This window comes from Lynx rufus, unplaced genomic scaffold (genome assembly GCF_022079265.1).
Source record: "Lynx rufus isolate CCGP_SWC_20201006 ecotype Redwood Valley unplaced genomic scaffold, mLynRuf1.p SCAF_6, whole genome shotgun sequence".
NCBI classification, from domain to species: Eukaryota; Metazoa; Chordata; class Mammalia; order Carnivora; family Felidae; genus Lynx; species Lynx rufus.
In genome coordinates this window covers 82,085,690-82,100,718 of record NW_025814878.1, presented here as the reverse complement: position 1 = coordinate 82,100,718, position 15,029 = coordinate 82,085,690, and the positions used below count along the sequence as shown (strand labels likewise).

At 39.2% G+C, this 15,029-nt stretch overlaps 2 protein-coding genes across 6 annotated transcripts in view; one reads left to right on the top strand and one right to left on the bottom strand.

Annotated features, from left to right (window-relative positions):
• The window catches only part of SMAP1 (small ArfGAP 1), a 190,165-nt gene extending 178,533 nt beyond the window's left edge, over positions 1-11,632 (top strand). For all 5 annotated transcript variants that reach the window (XM_047103213.1, XM_047103208.1, XM_047103211.1 and 2 more), the window contains 4 exons: positions 2,448-2,575; positions 7,280-7,451; positions 8,286-8,599; positions 10,675-11,632. In XM_047103213.1, the coding sequence (XP_046959169.1) occupies positions 2,448-2,575; positions 7,280-7,451; positions 8,286-8,599; positions 10,675-10,809 (749 nt within the window). In that variant the 3' untranslated portion in view covers positions 10,810-11,632. The remainder of the gene's footprint in view (positions 1-2,447; positions 2,576-7,279; positions 7,452-8,285; positions 8,600-10,674) is intronic.
• A 370-nt stretch (positions 11,633-12,002) lies between these two features.
• The window catches only part of B3GAT2 (beta-1,3-glucuronyltransferase 2), a 91,357-nt gene continuing 88,330 nt past the window's right edge, over positions 12,003-15,029 (bottom strand). The window contains exons 3-4 of the mRNA XM_047103214.1: positions 12,288-12,436; positions 12,003-12,202 (exon numbers count right to left, since the gene is read on the bottom strand). Coding sequence (XP_046959170.1) covers positions 12,116-12,202; positions 12,288-12,436 — 236 coding nt within the window. The 3' untranslated portion in view covers positions 12,003-12,115. The remainder of the gene's footprint in view (positions 12,203-12,287; positions 12,437-15,029) is intronic.

Here is a 15,029-nt window from a genome sequence, read left to right as displayed (position 1 = left end):
ATTTCATTGACCCATTTATTCACTGAAATTAGTAATATGTGACTTACTGAGGCTTAAACTGGGAAATAAAATATAACAGTTTCTATAGTTATATTTTAAAAAAGAAAAGAAACCTGGGAGTTTCTGTGGTTTGTGGTAGAAATACCTAGTATGTGGAAGACCTTCCATTAGATTTGCCAAATATTGGAAACCTGCTCTGTGCAAGACATCTCACTCAACCTTAAAGAAATTTTGAAAGATGACTAATTTGCCTTTGAGGCAAAGAGAGATCAAAAAGATTGTAAATTATTAAAATAGAAGCTTGATTAGGACATGAGTCTCAAGATGATAAGGTTTTTGGGGGTGAACAGTGGGGTTAATGGGGTCCAGACCGATGGCCAAGAAAGAATTCTTAAAGATGCTGTTGGTGCAAAACGGTGATTTTATTAAAGCACGGGGACAGGAGCGTGGGCAGGAAGAGCTGCCCTGGGATGATGAGGAGACATTGGTTATATACTTAGGAGTTGGGGGAGGTAAAGTCAAGGGGAAGTTTCCAGTGAGATTTTCATATGCTAAAGAAGACTTCCAGGATATTGGAGGCCTAGCTATTATCAAGCTAAGGTTGTTTTCCCTGTGGCAAATCATTAGCATTAAGACAGTGGGGAGTTCTGGAGAAACATTTTACTCTGCCTGCCTCAAGTATTTGTCAATGGACTGCAAGTTACAAGGAAATTTAGTTCTGCCATTTCCTTCTGTCTTTGTTTCCCACATCACTATGGAGGGATGATGTTAGGGCTCCAGGAAACAGAGTCTATAGGTTTCTGGAGATTAGGCTATTGATAAGATTGCCTTTTTCCTATAGTTTACTAAGATATTCATGAATAGATGGAGACTCAGGTCTTGTAGGACTATGATCTCTATCAGTTAACCATTTGTTTTTCCCCTTTCCTTTGTTCTCAGGCAGCCAAGAGGAATATCACACATATACCAACTGTGTGTTGGGGGGGGGGGGGCAGGGTTGTGGCCTGTCAGCGTGCCTCATGCTCCCTCATCACAAGAGATTGGAGTGGGGACACTCTTAAGTGTTAACTTGGTTGTGGCCACAGGAAAGTGTGTGAGGTGTCCCAATCCCTGGACTGCACTCACAAACTCTCTACTCCAACCCACTCCAAGTCTCACCTTTTATATTTTGTAAATTCTGCACTAATGTAAAAAGGAGAGACAAACTTTGAAAAAAGTTTTTTGAATGGTAGGTTAAGTAAGAAGCTGATATAGGATATTGTCACTCTGTCGGAGTTCCCTTCCGGGTACAGCTCAGTGGCTTGGTACTGCCATCACTGAACGTGGCCATGCTTGAGTATACAGTGAGTTTATTTCAAAGTTTTATGGATACTTCCTACAGAATCAGTTTACACAGTGTATGTTTTTCCTTTCTATGTAGTTTTTTCCCTTATTGTAACTTTTTTTAACGCTTATTTTTGAGAGAGAGAGAGAGAGAGAGTGTGTGTGTGTGTGTGTGTGTGTGTGTGAGCTGGGGAGGGGCAGAGAGAAAGGGAGACACAGAATCCAAAGCAGGTTTCAGGCTCTGAGCTGTCAGCACAGAGCCCAATGTGGGTCTCAAACCAAGAACCACGAGGTCATGACCTTAGCCGAAGTTAGACTCTTAACCAACTGAGCCGCCCAGGTGCACCGCCCCCCCCATTGTAACTTAAGAATTCAACGTTACAAACATTTTAAATCATCAGAATTTATTTCCAGCATAGGTAAACATGATATGAAGTGATGTCGTCTATCACACACACATGCAGGCATTCTTACTTATAAGAACATGGTATGAAATGCCAGTTTAGTCAGTTATCTCAAAAGTAGTGTCTGTCTCATAAGGTTATGGGGATTAAATGAATTAATGTATGTACTCAGAGCTGTGCCTGGCATATAAAGAGCATCAGGATGCAGAATAACGTGAATAGTGTAATACCATTTGTTAAAACAGGGTTTGGATATATTGTACCTAGAAACTGGTGAGTAAAGGATATTTTTGAGAGAATAAACAAAACTAGAAATAGTTTCTTTGGGAAAGAGGAGAGAACGTGGGGGGTAAAAGGGGGACATAAATCTTGTCAACCTTTTAACTGTTTTTAACCATATATTAATTTAAAAAATAATGTCATGTTTTAAGTAATTTTTTTTTTTAAATTTTTTTTTTCAACGTTTTTTATTTATTTTTGGGACAGAGAGAGACAGAGCATGAATGGGGGAGGGGCAGAGAGAGAGGGAAACACAGAATCGGAAACAGGCTCCAGGCTCCGAGCCATCAGCCCAGAGCCTGACGCGGGGCTCGAACTCACGGACCGCAAGATCGTGACCTGGCTGAAGTCGGACGCCCAACCGACTGCGCCACCCAGGCGCCCCTGTTTTAAGTAATTTAAGAGCATCTTCTTTGGGATGAGAATCTGTGTTCTTTTCAGATGGCCCTGCTGAGGCACCAGTGACCAATGGGAACACAACCACGGTGCCATCCCTGAATGATGATCTGGACATCTTTGGACCAATGATTTCTAATCCCTTACCTGCAACGGTCATACCCGCAGCTCAGGTATGTAGTAAGAACATGGTTTTACATCATCACTGCTTATTTCCTTTTTGAAAAGCCTCAAAAGTTCAATTTTGAAAGAATTGTCTCTGAGCAGTCTCTGATTTGAAAGCTTACTGTTCTTTAGGCCAGGGGTTGACAAACTAAGCCTGCAGCTTGATTTTGCAAACAAAGTTTTATTGGAACACAGCCATTCCATTTATTTACATATTGCCTGTGGGTGCTTTTACATCACAAAAGCATATTAAATAGTTGCAACACTCTTTGACCCAAAAGGCCTAAATATTCACTGTTTGAAGTGTGCTGACTCTGGCTTTAGGCAAACAGTGGTGTTTAGAGTGAATAAGTGGGAAAATTAAGACTATTTCAACCTTGCCAGAGATTAACTCGGTAACTTCAGAGGTTTTAAAGTTAACCATAGGTGTATAAATATTGATTATATAAGCTGGTAGTTCTATTTTTATGCTCTATTGAGCCATCCTCAAGATAGTTTATTTCTGGTTGCAGAAAAATCAAGAATAAGAAATTGTAGCAAATTAAGTACTCCTTTCTTATGAAGATAGTTGTTTTAAGTTAGCCTTAAAATTGTTTTATTATTGAAGTATAGTGGACATACAATGTTTCTACTTTTAAATTTTTTAAAAAATTATTTAGGGCAATAAATAATGATGATAAAGAAATTTTGAATTCTGTTCCTGACGTTACATTTTGCCTTTATTCCTTTTTTTAAAATTGTAAGTTGTTTAATACTTTAAATATTTTTTCAGCTTTATTGAGGTATAATTGACAAATAAGATGGTAAATATTTAAAGTGTATATTTCACTTCCACCATCAAGTTAATTAACACACCCATCACCTCACATATTTACTTTTTTTGGTGAGAACTTTAGTTTTTTTCTTTACAAGTTTCAGTTACACAATACAGTATAATCAACTGTAGTCATATTAGATGTCCTCAGACCTTACTTGTTTTATAACTGAAAGTCTGTATCAACCTCTATTTTTTGTCCACTCCCAAGCTCTGGTAACCACCATCTATGAATGCAACTTTTCTTTTTAATTCCACATACAAGTGATCCCATCAAGTATTTATCTTTTTTGAAGGTGAATATATTAACTTTTAGGAATATAGGTTACTCTTAAGCATACAACTTTAAAATTCTATTTTAAATTTATACTTTATAAATGAACAACAGTGTGTTTTGGTACAGCATAATTTTTGAGGTAAAATATTTCTTTTTCTCTAGAAAAACTGAGCCAAATGAAAATTGTTTGGGTGGAAAGTTTTAATAAGAACTTATGTCTTATTAAGAAGACTAATTGCTTATACTTTTATTATGCATTTTTTTGTTAGGATAGTCGTAATTACCACTAGAATTGAGCAAATAAATGTCTTAGAAATTAGCTTATCAAAATTGCAGCATTAATGTTTATTTTCAGAAAAGATAGCTTTGTTTTTTGGCTTTGTTCCTTCTCCCCTACCCCAAAACATAAAATGAGGGACTGTTACTACTATTGTTTCAATTAACATTAATTACCTTGTGAATTTGTGCAGGCATGGGTATGCATGTGATAATAAAAATTGTCTAATGCTAATGTTTTGGCTTCAGAAAGAAGCATTAGGTTATTTGACAATCTGAGCACGAAAAGCAGTTTCTTTTGGTCTAGCATTCTAGTGAGGCTGTTTTATCTGCTAAACTTCTTTGGATTCCATTGGAGTATGTGAGTTGCTTTGCAACCACGCAGAGAATTAGACCCTACATCTGAGGCTTCAGTGTACTTCATGTGTTCTTTTCGGTATCAAAGCAAGTGGAACAATGCAGACTTCATTTAACTCTTAAGTAGCACCATGACCACAATACGGGGTGCGGCTTCTACCTTTATGAGGGATTGGTTGGTCTGGCCTTCATGCCTAGTGCATTCTGCATCAGCCACTAAGAGTTACAGAGTTGATTTTTTAAATCCCATCTGATTCTTTTTTTAGAACATTGATTTTGGACCAAAACTGTGCCAGTTGTATTGAGCCCTATAAAATATTGGGTGAGCAGAGTTATCTTTCATTGAACTACATGCAAAGATTAAAACCCAGACATGTTTTCAAAATGTCTTTGAAAATGGGGAGGGGGAAAGGCAGGTTAAATTACACATTTTATACATATACTCTAGCTATGTAACTTACTAATTTTGGTGAGTTTCTATTATGTAAAATTTGACAGAAATAGGAATTACTCTGAACCCTATACTCTTTCAGTCCTGATTTTACTCATAGTAAAAATTATATTAAAAGATTTCCCACTCGTGTGAAGACGAGAGAGATTTACCTGTTTGGCTGTGTAGTCTTCTGAAGGAGGTTGGAAATACTCATCTGACCAGAATGCACATGTATATTGGGGGTTCCCAGGGAATCATTCCAGAGTCCTCAAAGGTGACTTACAGAAGCCATCCCTTTCCTTCTATCTCTAATACACATAAACCAACAGTACCTAGACCTGTACAGGTGCTGCCTTGACCTTGGATCAGCCTTAGGATCCCAACAGCCAGAGAGAACCTTTGGTTTAGGGATTCTGCAGCCTCTCAAAGTGTAAATTGACAGACAAAAGTTGTTCTCCTTTAATCCTGGAGTTACACTGCTGTCAAATAGAGCACCAAAAAATAAAAAATGGACATAGGAGTGATTACTAGTCATGCTATGTGGTTTGGCTGTTTTTAGACTATGACCACGTTGAGGTAGATGTTCCATTTTACGTACCTTCATCAGAAGAAATACACGTTTAGAGCATGTGGATATTAGGCTGCTCTACTATGAGACTGTGGTTTCATTTTCTGTGGTTTTAGTCGCTTACAGTTTGGAAGCAGATGATCTTTCTTCTGATATATCACCAGGTGATCAGTAGTAGCTTAACACTTGTCACGGTGCCTCACATTTACCTCACTTCATCTCATCACGTAGGCATTTATCATCTCACATCATAAGAAGAGTACAGCATATTTTGAGAGACCACATTCACATAACTTTTATTATAGTATATTAATTGTTCTACTTTATGCTCTCTGTGCCTAATTTATAAATCAAACTTTGTCATAGGTGTGGATGTATAGGAAAAAAAACCATACGTTTCGGTACTATCCATGGTTTCAGGCATCCCCAGGGTACTTGGAATGTATCTTGGAAAGTGTATGGGGGTGTGGTGAGGGGGACTACTATAATAGGTTTCCCAGCCATTGTGGATTTTCCTGTAGTTTCATCTCTTCCACAGGGAATAGACCTCAGGATTTTGAGCAGGTTCTTAGACTGAACAGAAACTAAACATTATGAAAAGATTACTTAGTGAGATGGTTGCTTCATTACCTAACAACTTAAATATTGTGTGCTTAATTCTGCCATTGTGCAGAGCACTTCTAGTGGTCATCAAGCAACTCTGTAAGGTTAGAAGTCCTATCTCCAAGTTTACAGACGAGAGTGGAGATTAAGTGACAGTCTCAGGGCACAGTGTAGCAAGCAGTGGGACCAGAGTTCTAGTCCTGGCAGGCTGGCTCCAGTGCACTTGCTCTTAGTCTCTGAGAGTTTCTGCTGCATCGCTGGTAGTTAGGTAATATTTTATTCCAGTGCATTCCCATATTTGGTATTCCACTGTGTCCGAGTCCTTACACATTTCAGACTTTCTGCAAAATGCAGTGACTTTTCTATCTCAAAATGCTTGCTTAACTTGTCATAATAGATTCAACTATTGTTCTCCTTAAATTTGTGAATACAATGCTTGGATGGTAATTTATTGCTAGTTTTTTTTAGCCAAGATGTTAAATGTTTGATTTTTTAAAAAACTAAGGCAAATTTGTTTACAGGATCTTTAACTTCTACCTACTACTCACCTTATTCTGTAGTTTGAGAAGACCCTTACCCAGTTTCTACCATTCTTCTTAGAATTCTTTGAAAGTCTTCATATCTAAAACAATTTCATGTAAACAAATGTGAATGTGATTGAATAAATGGCTGCAGAGATCATTAAAGTGAAGTTATTAGCTGTGGTTGTATAATCTGTGTGCAGATATAGGTTAAGTGAACATTTTTCTTTTGTATTAAATCTGAATGTTTATTTCTTTTTTCCAAAAGTGGAATGAAGATATAGTTGAGAGTATAGGTGAAGTTTTGCTGTACTTCATTTCTGGATAGACTAGAAACATTCTACTATGAGGTTAAAACTGATCTAGATTAGGTTTACAAAAATATGATGCAGCTTTTGAAAAACAAAGGCTTTTCTTTTTTTTTCAAAGATAAAATCAGCCTTTGCAAGACCCTCTTGCAGTCTGCTGTAGTTCTTTATTCTAAGGGATACCAGTTCCTTGAAATAGTTGAAGTGGATCCCCAGTATCTCTCACGAATGGTGGTCCTCACACAGCAGCCACATACTATTGTTGAACCCACTGTGGTCAGGATGTGATGGGCAAAAATGCAGTGTCAGTTTAGCAGGTAAACACAGTTTATTATGAAAGAGCTTTGATCTAGTTCTCTCACATTAACAGATTTAAAATAGGAAACATTGTACCTTTATCCTAGATGTTGGTTTTGTGTGGGTTTATGAATGATCCTGATGTCACCATATTACCTTCTACAGTTGTGTAATTTCTAATTCATTTAGATTTTAAGGAAGGGATGAACTATGTGTTAGTATGCAGAATTTGACAGCTTGTTTTGGTATTTGTCTCAGGGGACACCCTCTATACCTGCGGCTGCCACTCTGTCTACAGTAATATCTGGGGATCTGGATCTCTTCACTGAGCAAGCTACAAAGTCAGAAGAGGTAGCAAAGAAACAACTCTCCAAAGATTCCATCTTATCTCTGTATGGCACAGGAACCATTCAGCAGCAGAGTACCCCTGGTAATTCATTTTCACATCTGCTTTCAGTGAATTGCAGTAACATTACTAGAAGTATACCCTTTGTATAATAGTATTTCTTCCTATTTTTCCATGTACCAGGTGCTTCTTTGCAATTTGTGCAACTACAAAACTGGTATGAAGCATTAGAATTAAAAAGCATACACAGGATTCACAAAACTTTATTTAGAAGTAACACGCTGTTCACATATCACTTAATATTGTTTCACAAGCTTACAGGACATGGATTATTTTTGAAGAATTATTTTGATTTGCATGAAGTTTACAACTTTGTGTACAGTATGGTATTTTCTCTGTAAGTAAACAATAAGCAATCTGAATTATCACATGAATTCCAAAACTGAGTTTTTAATAATTATAATGAAAGACTAGCACAGTCAGATCTATTGTTTACATAGTTTGAATCTGTCAAATGCACTCCTTCTGAAATAATGAGCTGGAATTCTAGGACACTTGCTTCCATTAAAGCCAGAGACCATCAGCTCTCAGTTGTGTATCTGATAGTGGGAGACAAGCCGTGCAAGTCAGCACAAACAGCACATAATCTCATGCTGTGGAGTTTATATGGCTATTGCATAAGATATATCTAGCCTAAATTTGCTCAGGTTTGTAACTGATTTGTGTGCATTTTGGAAGTAACCAGCTCTGAGGTTGTGAGTCGGTCTGAGCAGTAGGAGCAGATTGGAATTAAAATTTTTGCTGTGGGTTCTTCAGAAAGATGGTGATCCTTTTTCTGTGATCATAGAGGTGAGTGCAACTGTATACAGTAGCCCTGCTTTCTTCATTCATTTTCTTTTCATGGTTCTTAAAATGCAGGTGTGTTTATGGGACCCACAAATATACCATTTACCTCACAAGCACCGACTGCATTTCAAGGTTTTCCACCAATGGGCGTGCCTGTGCCTGCACCTGCAGCTCCTGGCCTTCTAGGAAATGTGATGGGACAGAGTACAAGCATGATGGTGGGCATGCCCATGCCCAATGGGTTTATGGGAAACGCACAAACTGGTGTGATGCCACTTCCCCCAAATGTGGTTGGCCCCCACGGAGGAATGGTGGGACAGATGGGCGCGCCCCAGAGTAAGTTTGGCCTGCCGCAAGCTCAGCAGCCCCAGTGGAACCTCTCACAGGTAGGGGGTCATTTACTCTCCAGCGTCTCCAAAATCAAAGAAATGGGATTCATTTTCTGAATGGTTTATTTAAAAATAACAACATGGCAGAAAAATCTGAGTAAGGATAATGTATCAGATGGGACTTGTCTATAGGTATCATGAAGTTACATCAAACAGACAAGTGAGCTGTCACCCTATATTTAGAGTATTCTGTAAAGCAGTGTTAAGCATTTTTTCATTTCAGATTATAATACTGGTGAACATCCTGTTTGTAACAGCTGGAAATTATCTTGGGCATCTTGAGAGACTTCCTCTCTGCTACCTGTGAAATTAGCACCAAGCTTCAACCCAGCTCCCTGGTGGGGCATTTTTATAGTCCACTTAGACCTGCCTATGTTCACTACTAAGTTGGGGGCAGGGAGTGGTTTCCAGTCTCAAAGCACTATTTTGTAAGGGATCTAGGCTGTTCTTCATGTCATATGCCTACTGCCCCTGCTTTATAAAAGTTTGTTTAAAAACCTTTGTACAGTTGAGTTTCCTTTTTACTTATGGACAAGTCCATATCTGTCTCAGACATCCCCTTACATTATAAAATCCCATTTCTACTGTAAAACTTTTTTCAAATCAGTCTATTTTAGCGCTCCACTCTGACTTTTCTGCATAGACAAAGACCCTTAGATTTAGCTTCATGCTCCAGCCTCTCTTTCCCTTACAGTTCCTATTTGGTGTTCTTCTAGCACTGGGGGGAATCTTGGTTTCTGTTCAGCTGTTTTACCTTGAGAGCATTCAGAGAATAGTCTATACTGATAGTTAACATTACTAAAAATCACTGTACATCCTGTGAATGCTTTTACTATCACATTTTAAAGATTTTTTTAAGTACTCTCCACACCCAGCATGGGGTTTGAACTTAAACCCCGAGATCAAGAGTCACATGCTGTACCAACTGTGCCAGCCAGGAGCCCCTACTGTCATTGTGACATTGGTGTCCACCCTCTGGGAACCTTAAGTACCAAATGTCAGTAACAGCTTTTGTGTAGCCAAAATACTGAAGTACACTCAGCTCAAAGTTAAGGTGCTAGATGAACCAGTAAGGAGTTAACGTTGGCCTTTACTTTCAGGCATGCTGAGGGGTGCTGCTGTTTTCCAGCACCCCTCAGTGGAATCTGTTGGCCAACGAGGTGGTTTACAACCTTTAGTTGGTATGAAGACGTGGACACTATGCCTCATCAGCAAGGTGGTGAACATTAGTGTCTTTGCAAGACCACTAAAGAACTTTATTAAGAATACATTCCAACCCTGAGCACAGATTTTTGAATCCACTCTGTACTTTGTGATAAATCTTGCCTTTCCTTTCCTTATCATCAGTCTTAGAAGAAGAGAAGTACCATAGTGAAAGGGTTAGGATGCTTATATACATATATGATTCCAGTCTGGAAGAAAAACACAGGTCGTCTTATACCTTATATAATGAAAATTAATTTTAGATGTTTAGTGGTTAAGCAAAAGAAAATGTATGCTTTACAGCCTTTTTTTAATACTTAGGAAGTATTTAGAACCATTTAAGATTTTAATGAAGACAGAATAATACCTGTCATAAACAGTATATAGTTTTGGAGTATTTGACTTTCTAAAATTTACTCAGTCCTTATAGTTAAAGCACAACATCCTGATATAGTTGAAAGTTAGAATAGTGGACTCAAATACAAATTCAAAGATTGCTTTGGTGTTTTTTCAGTTGTGGTTAATCTTTGGGGGACAAGAAATGGAGTCTTGAAAATGAATAAATAGGATTGAGATCACTTTATGGACAATGCTAAAAAAAAAAAAAGTGGAAGGAAAGAACAAGAAGGAAACAAAATAGCTATTTGCTTTCTCTAGGGAAATAATTGTTTGGTAGTCTACTTATACCCCTGTGCTTTGACTAATTTTCATACTGATGAAAAATACTTCTATAATTGCTATTAAACTTCATTATCTCTTTGACTAAATTAACCTCAAAGGCAGCTTCTAATAAATGTCTAACTGTGGCTCAAGAAACAAGAATTAAAAGTGAAGTAAACGTCCTAAAATAAGCCTTTTATGTTTCACAGATGAATCAGCAAATGGCCGGCATGAGTATCAGCAGTACAAACCCCGCAGTGGGTTTTGGCCAGCCCCCCAGCACAACAGCGGGCTGGTCTGGAAGCTCATCGGGTCAGACTCTCAGCACACAGCTGTGGAAATGAAAACTGCACTGCAAGTTTCATCCAGAACTACCACCTGACATTCCTTGCTAAAACGCATCTAGTTCCCCTGTTTATTCATGTACATATTTTTTTTTCTTTTTCCCCATTTGTTCATATTAAGAATTATCTGACTGACCGTGTTGGTCTGTACAGATTAAATTTGATGTGAAAAGCAGGTTGAGAAACGATTTTATGTCAAGGGCAGCTTTGCTCATTTCCCATGATTTCGTAAACCACATTATTTGAGAAGCTGCTCAGTCAACTTGCATAATCAGTTTTACTCTCGATAAAAGTATAGCTCTAATGTTTGCATATAAGGGAAGTAGTTATCATGTTAGTAATACCTCTAACAGTATAAACCCCACCCCCAAATTAGCCAGTAATCCTGTAGGAAGGTACTGTATGATCAAATGTTTAATCATATAAATAGAATGTAAATGTGTCACTGAGCACTGTTTTCTAGTGTATCAAAGTTCTTTTATTTCATCATTCACTTCACTGTGCTGTTGTTATGATGTGCTTAACAGGGAACGTGGCTAGTGAAAGGAAGATAAACCTGGATGTTACTACAAAACTTAGTTTAAGGAATGTTTAAAGAACTCAAATTTTATCTGCCTCTCTTGTAATTTGGATCTCTTCTTATGTACATAGTGCTAATAACATGAAGACCTTTCTCTGCACTATATGCAAACAGGGTAACTAAACAAAGCCACTTTCAATCCTTGAAGGTATATCCAGGTTTATGACAGTAATTGTGTTTACATTTTATGGTGCCTAGTATTGACAAAATGTTATATCCCTATATTAAACAGATAAATCCATAGACCTTTTTATTTTTGTGGGTTTTATTTCCTACAATGTATACTGCCACCAACCATATGAAAATTACTTAATATTGCAAAGTGAGGAATTGGGAACATTTAGTCAACAAAATACCTGTCCTTTGTTTCTGAAACCAGTTCCACCAATTATAAGGCCAAATGGGAAAAAAAAAAAAAAAGTACACAAGATACTCACAGTGTATCCCGCAGTGTCACTAGCTGTACTGTACAAAGAACTTCCAGTTTCGTTGTAGGGAAAACATGCAGAACAAATGAAGACAAAAAACACACACTTTATACCATCCAGTCAGCCGTGTTAATTGGCAAGCTCTGCTTAAACAGATGTCCATCAGATGACAGTAAAGGCTGCTGTACTGAAGTAAAGTGAACAATACCTGAATGTTTGGCAGCCTGACCTCCAAACGTCCTCTCCCACGTCCACCAGCCAGGCAAACTGCACCAGTTGCTGCTTCAGTTTCTTCAATTTACACCTCAATTTTCACCGTGTCCAGGTGGTACTTTGGCTCGTTGGCTAGATTAACCTTCTCTGTCCGAGTGTGCCACACGAGAACCTAGAGGGGAGGGAAATCTTTTGGGTAGCCATGCTTCTTAACGCTGACACTCAACAAGGTCAAGCAGCACAAGTGAAATGAATACCTTGGTGCAGTTATTTGCTTTTGGTTCCAGCTCTTCAACTGTTGTTATCTGTTTTAGAAAATCAGATTCTTGCATCCCTGGCTGGGATCCACGACGCTTAAATACGGCTTTTGGATTGGACAAGATGACTTGAAGACTGACAGCAAATCCTTTGTGAAAAGTGAGAAAAAAAAAAAAAAGACTTTAAAATAAAATAATTGGTGTACTTCTCTTTTTTCTGTAAAATTTTGGACACATCAGAAATTCTTCTACATGCCAAGTATGTGCCAGGTCTTGGCTCTCAGAGTTGAATAGTAGGAGCATTACGTGTAGAAAGCAACCGGGGCACTGTGGTACGTTCAGTGCCACGACAGAGGTGTACGCACAGGGGCGGGGGGAACAAGAGCCACTGTAAAATACAAAGTCTAGGCTGTTGACAAGAAGCTGCTCGTTCATAGAGGTCATCACAGCCCGGCCTTCGACACTCTGGGAATTGAGAACTAAATGGAAACATAGCTGCAGAGCATACAGACTTACCCTGTCCTCGGGGTGTAAGCCTGCCTGGGTATCCTGCCTGTTCTTTAACACCTTTATGTGTGCTCTCCTCAGAACCAGCACTGCTGCGATTTACTTTTGAGTTGAGAAGACTGAGGAGTACAAGTCAGTTAGCTAGAATATGAAAAATCTGTAATCATTTGGTTTAAATTTCTAATTTGGTTCAATCTGACAAGGGTGGGGTGGGGGGGAGGTTTGGAAGTCAGTACAGGAGGTGTCCAGCCATTTGATAAATTTGGTTTTGGGGTTTAATTTTTTGAGGGAAACATTACTCTCAATTGCCTTCAATGGTTTGGTCGTGAAAAATCATTACTATTGAATCTGGTTTAGGAAACCCTATGTTAAAGGCTTAGTCATTAAACACACTGCAAGCTTTCTCAGCAAGCAACTGCTGTTAACCTTTGTGGTTGTTTTGAAAGTCTGAGGTCCTGGACCTCTGCTCTTTATGACTAAGCTAACAATGAAGTTAGATACCCTCCCAGAGTCAAAGCTGCGAGGCCCGATCTCCAGGAACGTTCCTTAGCAACTTTTCGCCCTTTTCTACATTAACTGAATTGATTTATGCTTCTTTTTGCAAAAGCATAGTTAGCAAAGTAAGTTCCAAATGATACTAGGCAGTAAGTAATTGGGGAGTTGTGAGAAAACCACAACCAGTATTCTCATCACTCCATATGCCAGACTGGGCCACTTCCATGTTCTAGACCCTGCCCTCTTCACAGGAAAGTCTCCCACTAAGCTAGCTCCCCACAAAAACAACTTGGCTCAGCACCTGCTGAGTGAGGCAGAACAAGTAAAACAATCGTGAAGCATTAGCCTGAGGACTGGCCCAGTATCTCCCACCAGTCCTGGAGGGTGGCGGCACATTCTAGCAGAAAGAACACTGAATTTAGAGTTAACAAGCCTTTTGATTTTGCCTAGATCCTTGTACTTGGGACACTGGCCAAGTCACTGAAACTTTCTTGATCCTAAAGCTTTCCCATTTCCTCATCTGCCAAGAGGGGTGTGACACCTTGTCAGCTCAGTGTGTCATGTAAAATTAGCAAATGGAAAGACCCCACTAACTGCACAGCACTGTTCATGAGGTACTATGGTATATACATAAAAATACCATTAGAAACATAAAGGGCAGGTGGCACTGGCTGCCATCTATGGCCAGAGAACAGGGTTTACAGGGAAAGGGCCTGTGAAAGTGGTGGCAGAACCAGGCCACTAGCATTTCACACCACTTGGCTAAGGAGCCTGAAGCCTTCCCCAGACAGCCAAAACAGCCACAGACCTCTTCAGCAAAAAGCCAGAAGTTCAGATTCACACATAAAAAGTAACCTTTCTAACTGGTGATTTTTGTGCTCTAGGAGGCCTTGCCTTTTTTTTTTTTTTCCCCATGTACTTAAAAATAAGTTTCATACTTTTTCTACAGTTGAGGGTCTGCCCTTCTCCATCACTGAAGCTCCTGGTATATTTTTCACATGGCTTCAAGGTACTAATTGTATTTCCCCTTTCTTATAAAAGAGAATCCGGGGCGCCTGGGTGGCTCTGTTGAGCGTCCGACTTCAGCTCAGGTCATGGTCTTGCAGTTCGTGAGTTCGAGCCCCGCGTCAGGCTCTGTGCTGACAGCTCAGAGCCTGGAGCCTGCTTCGGATTCTGTATCTCTGTCTCTCCCCCTTCCCTGCTCATTCTCTGCCTCTCTCCGTCTCTCAAAAATAAATAAATGTTAAAAAATTAAAAAAAAAATAGGATCCAAACCATACAGAAGTCATTCTGAAAATGTGAAGCCAGTTTGATTTCCTTCATTTTCCCAGAAGTCATTTTTTTCTTTAAAAAAAAAATGTTTTTAATGTTTATTTATTTTTGAGAGAGACAGAGACAGAATGCGAGTGGGTTAGGGGCAGAGAGAGAGGGAGACGCAGAATCAGAGGCAGGCTTCAGGCTCTGAGCTGTCAGCACAGAGCCCCACACGGGGCTCGGACTCACGAGCCGTGAGATCATGACCTGAGCCAAAGTCGGATGCTCAACCGACTGAACCATCCAGGCGCCCCTTCCCTGAAGTCTTTAACACATTCATCATGGTGACCACTCAGAGATTCAGATTAAGTGTAGTTTCTTGCTTTCCTTGGCTCGGGAATACCTTCTAGCTCTTAGAGTTACACAGCACAATCTACCAACTTAAGCAAAGCTGCCAGCCAGCTGTGAAGCTAGACACTGTTTTGC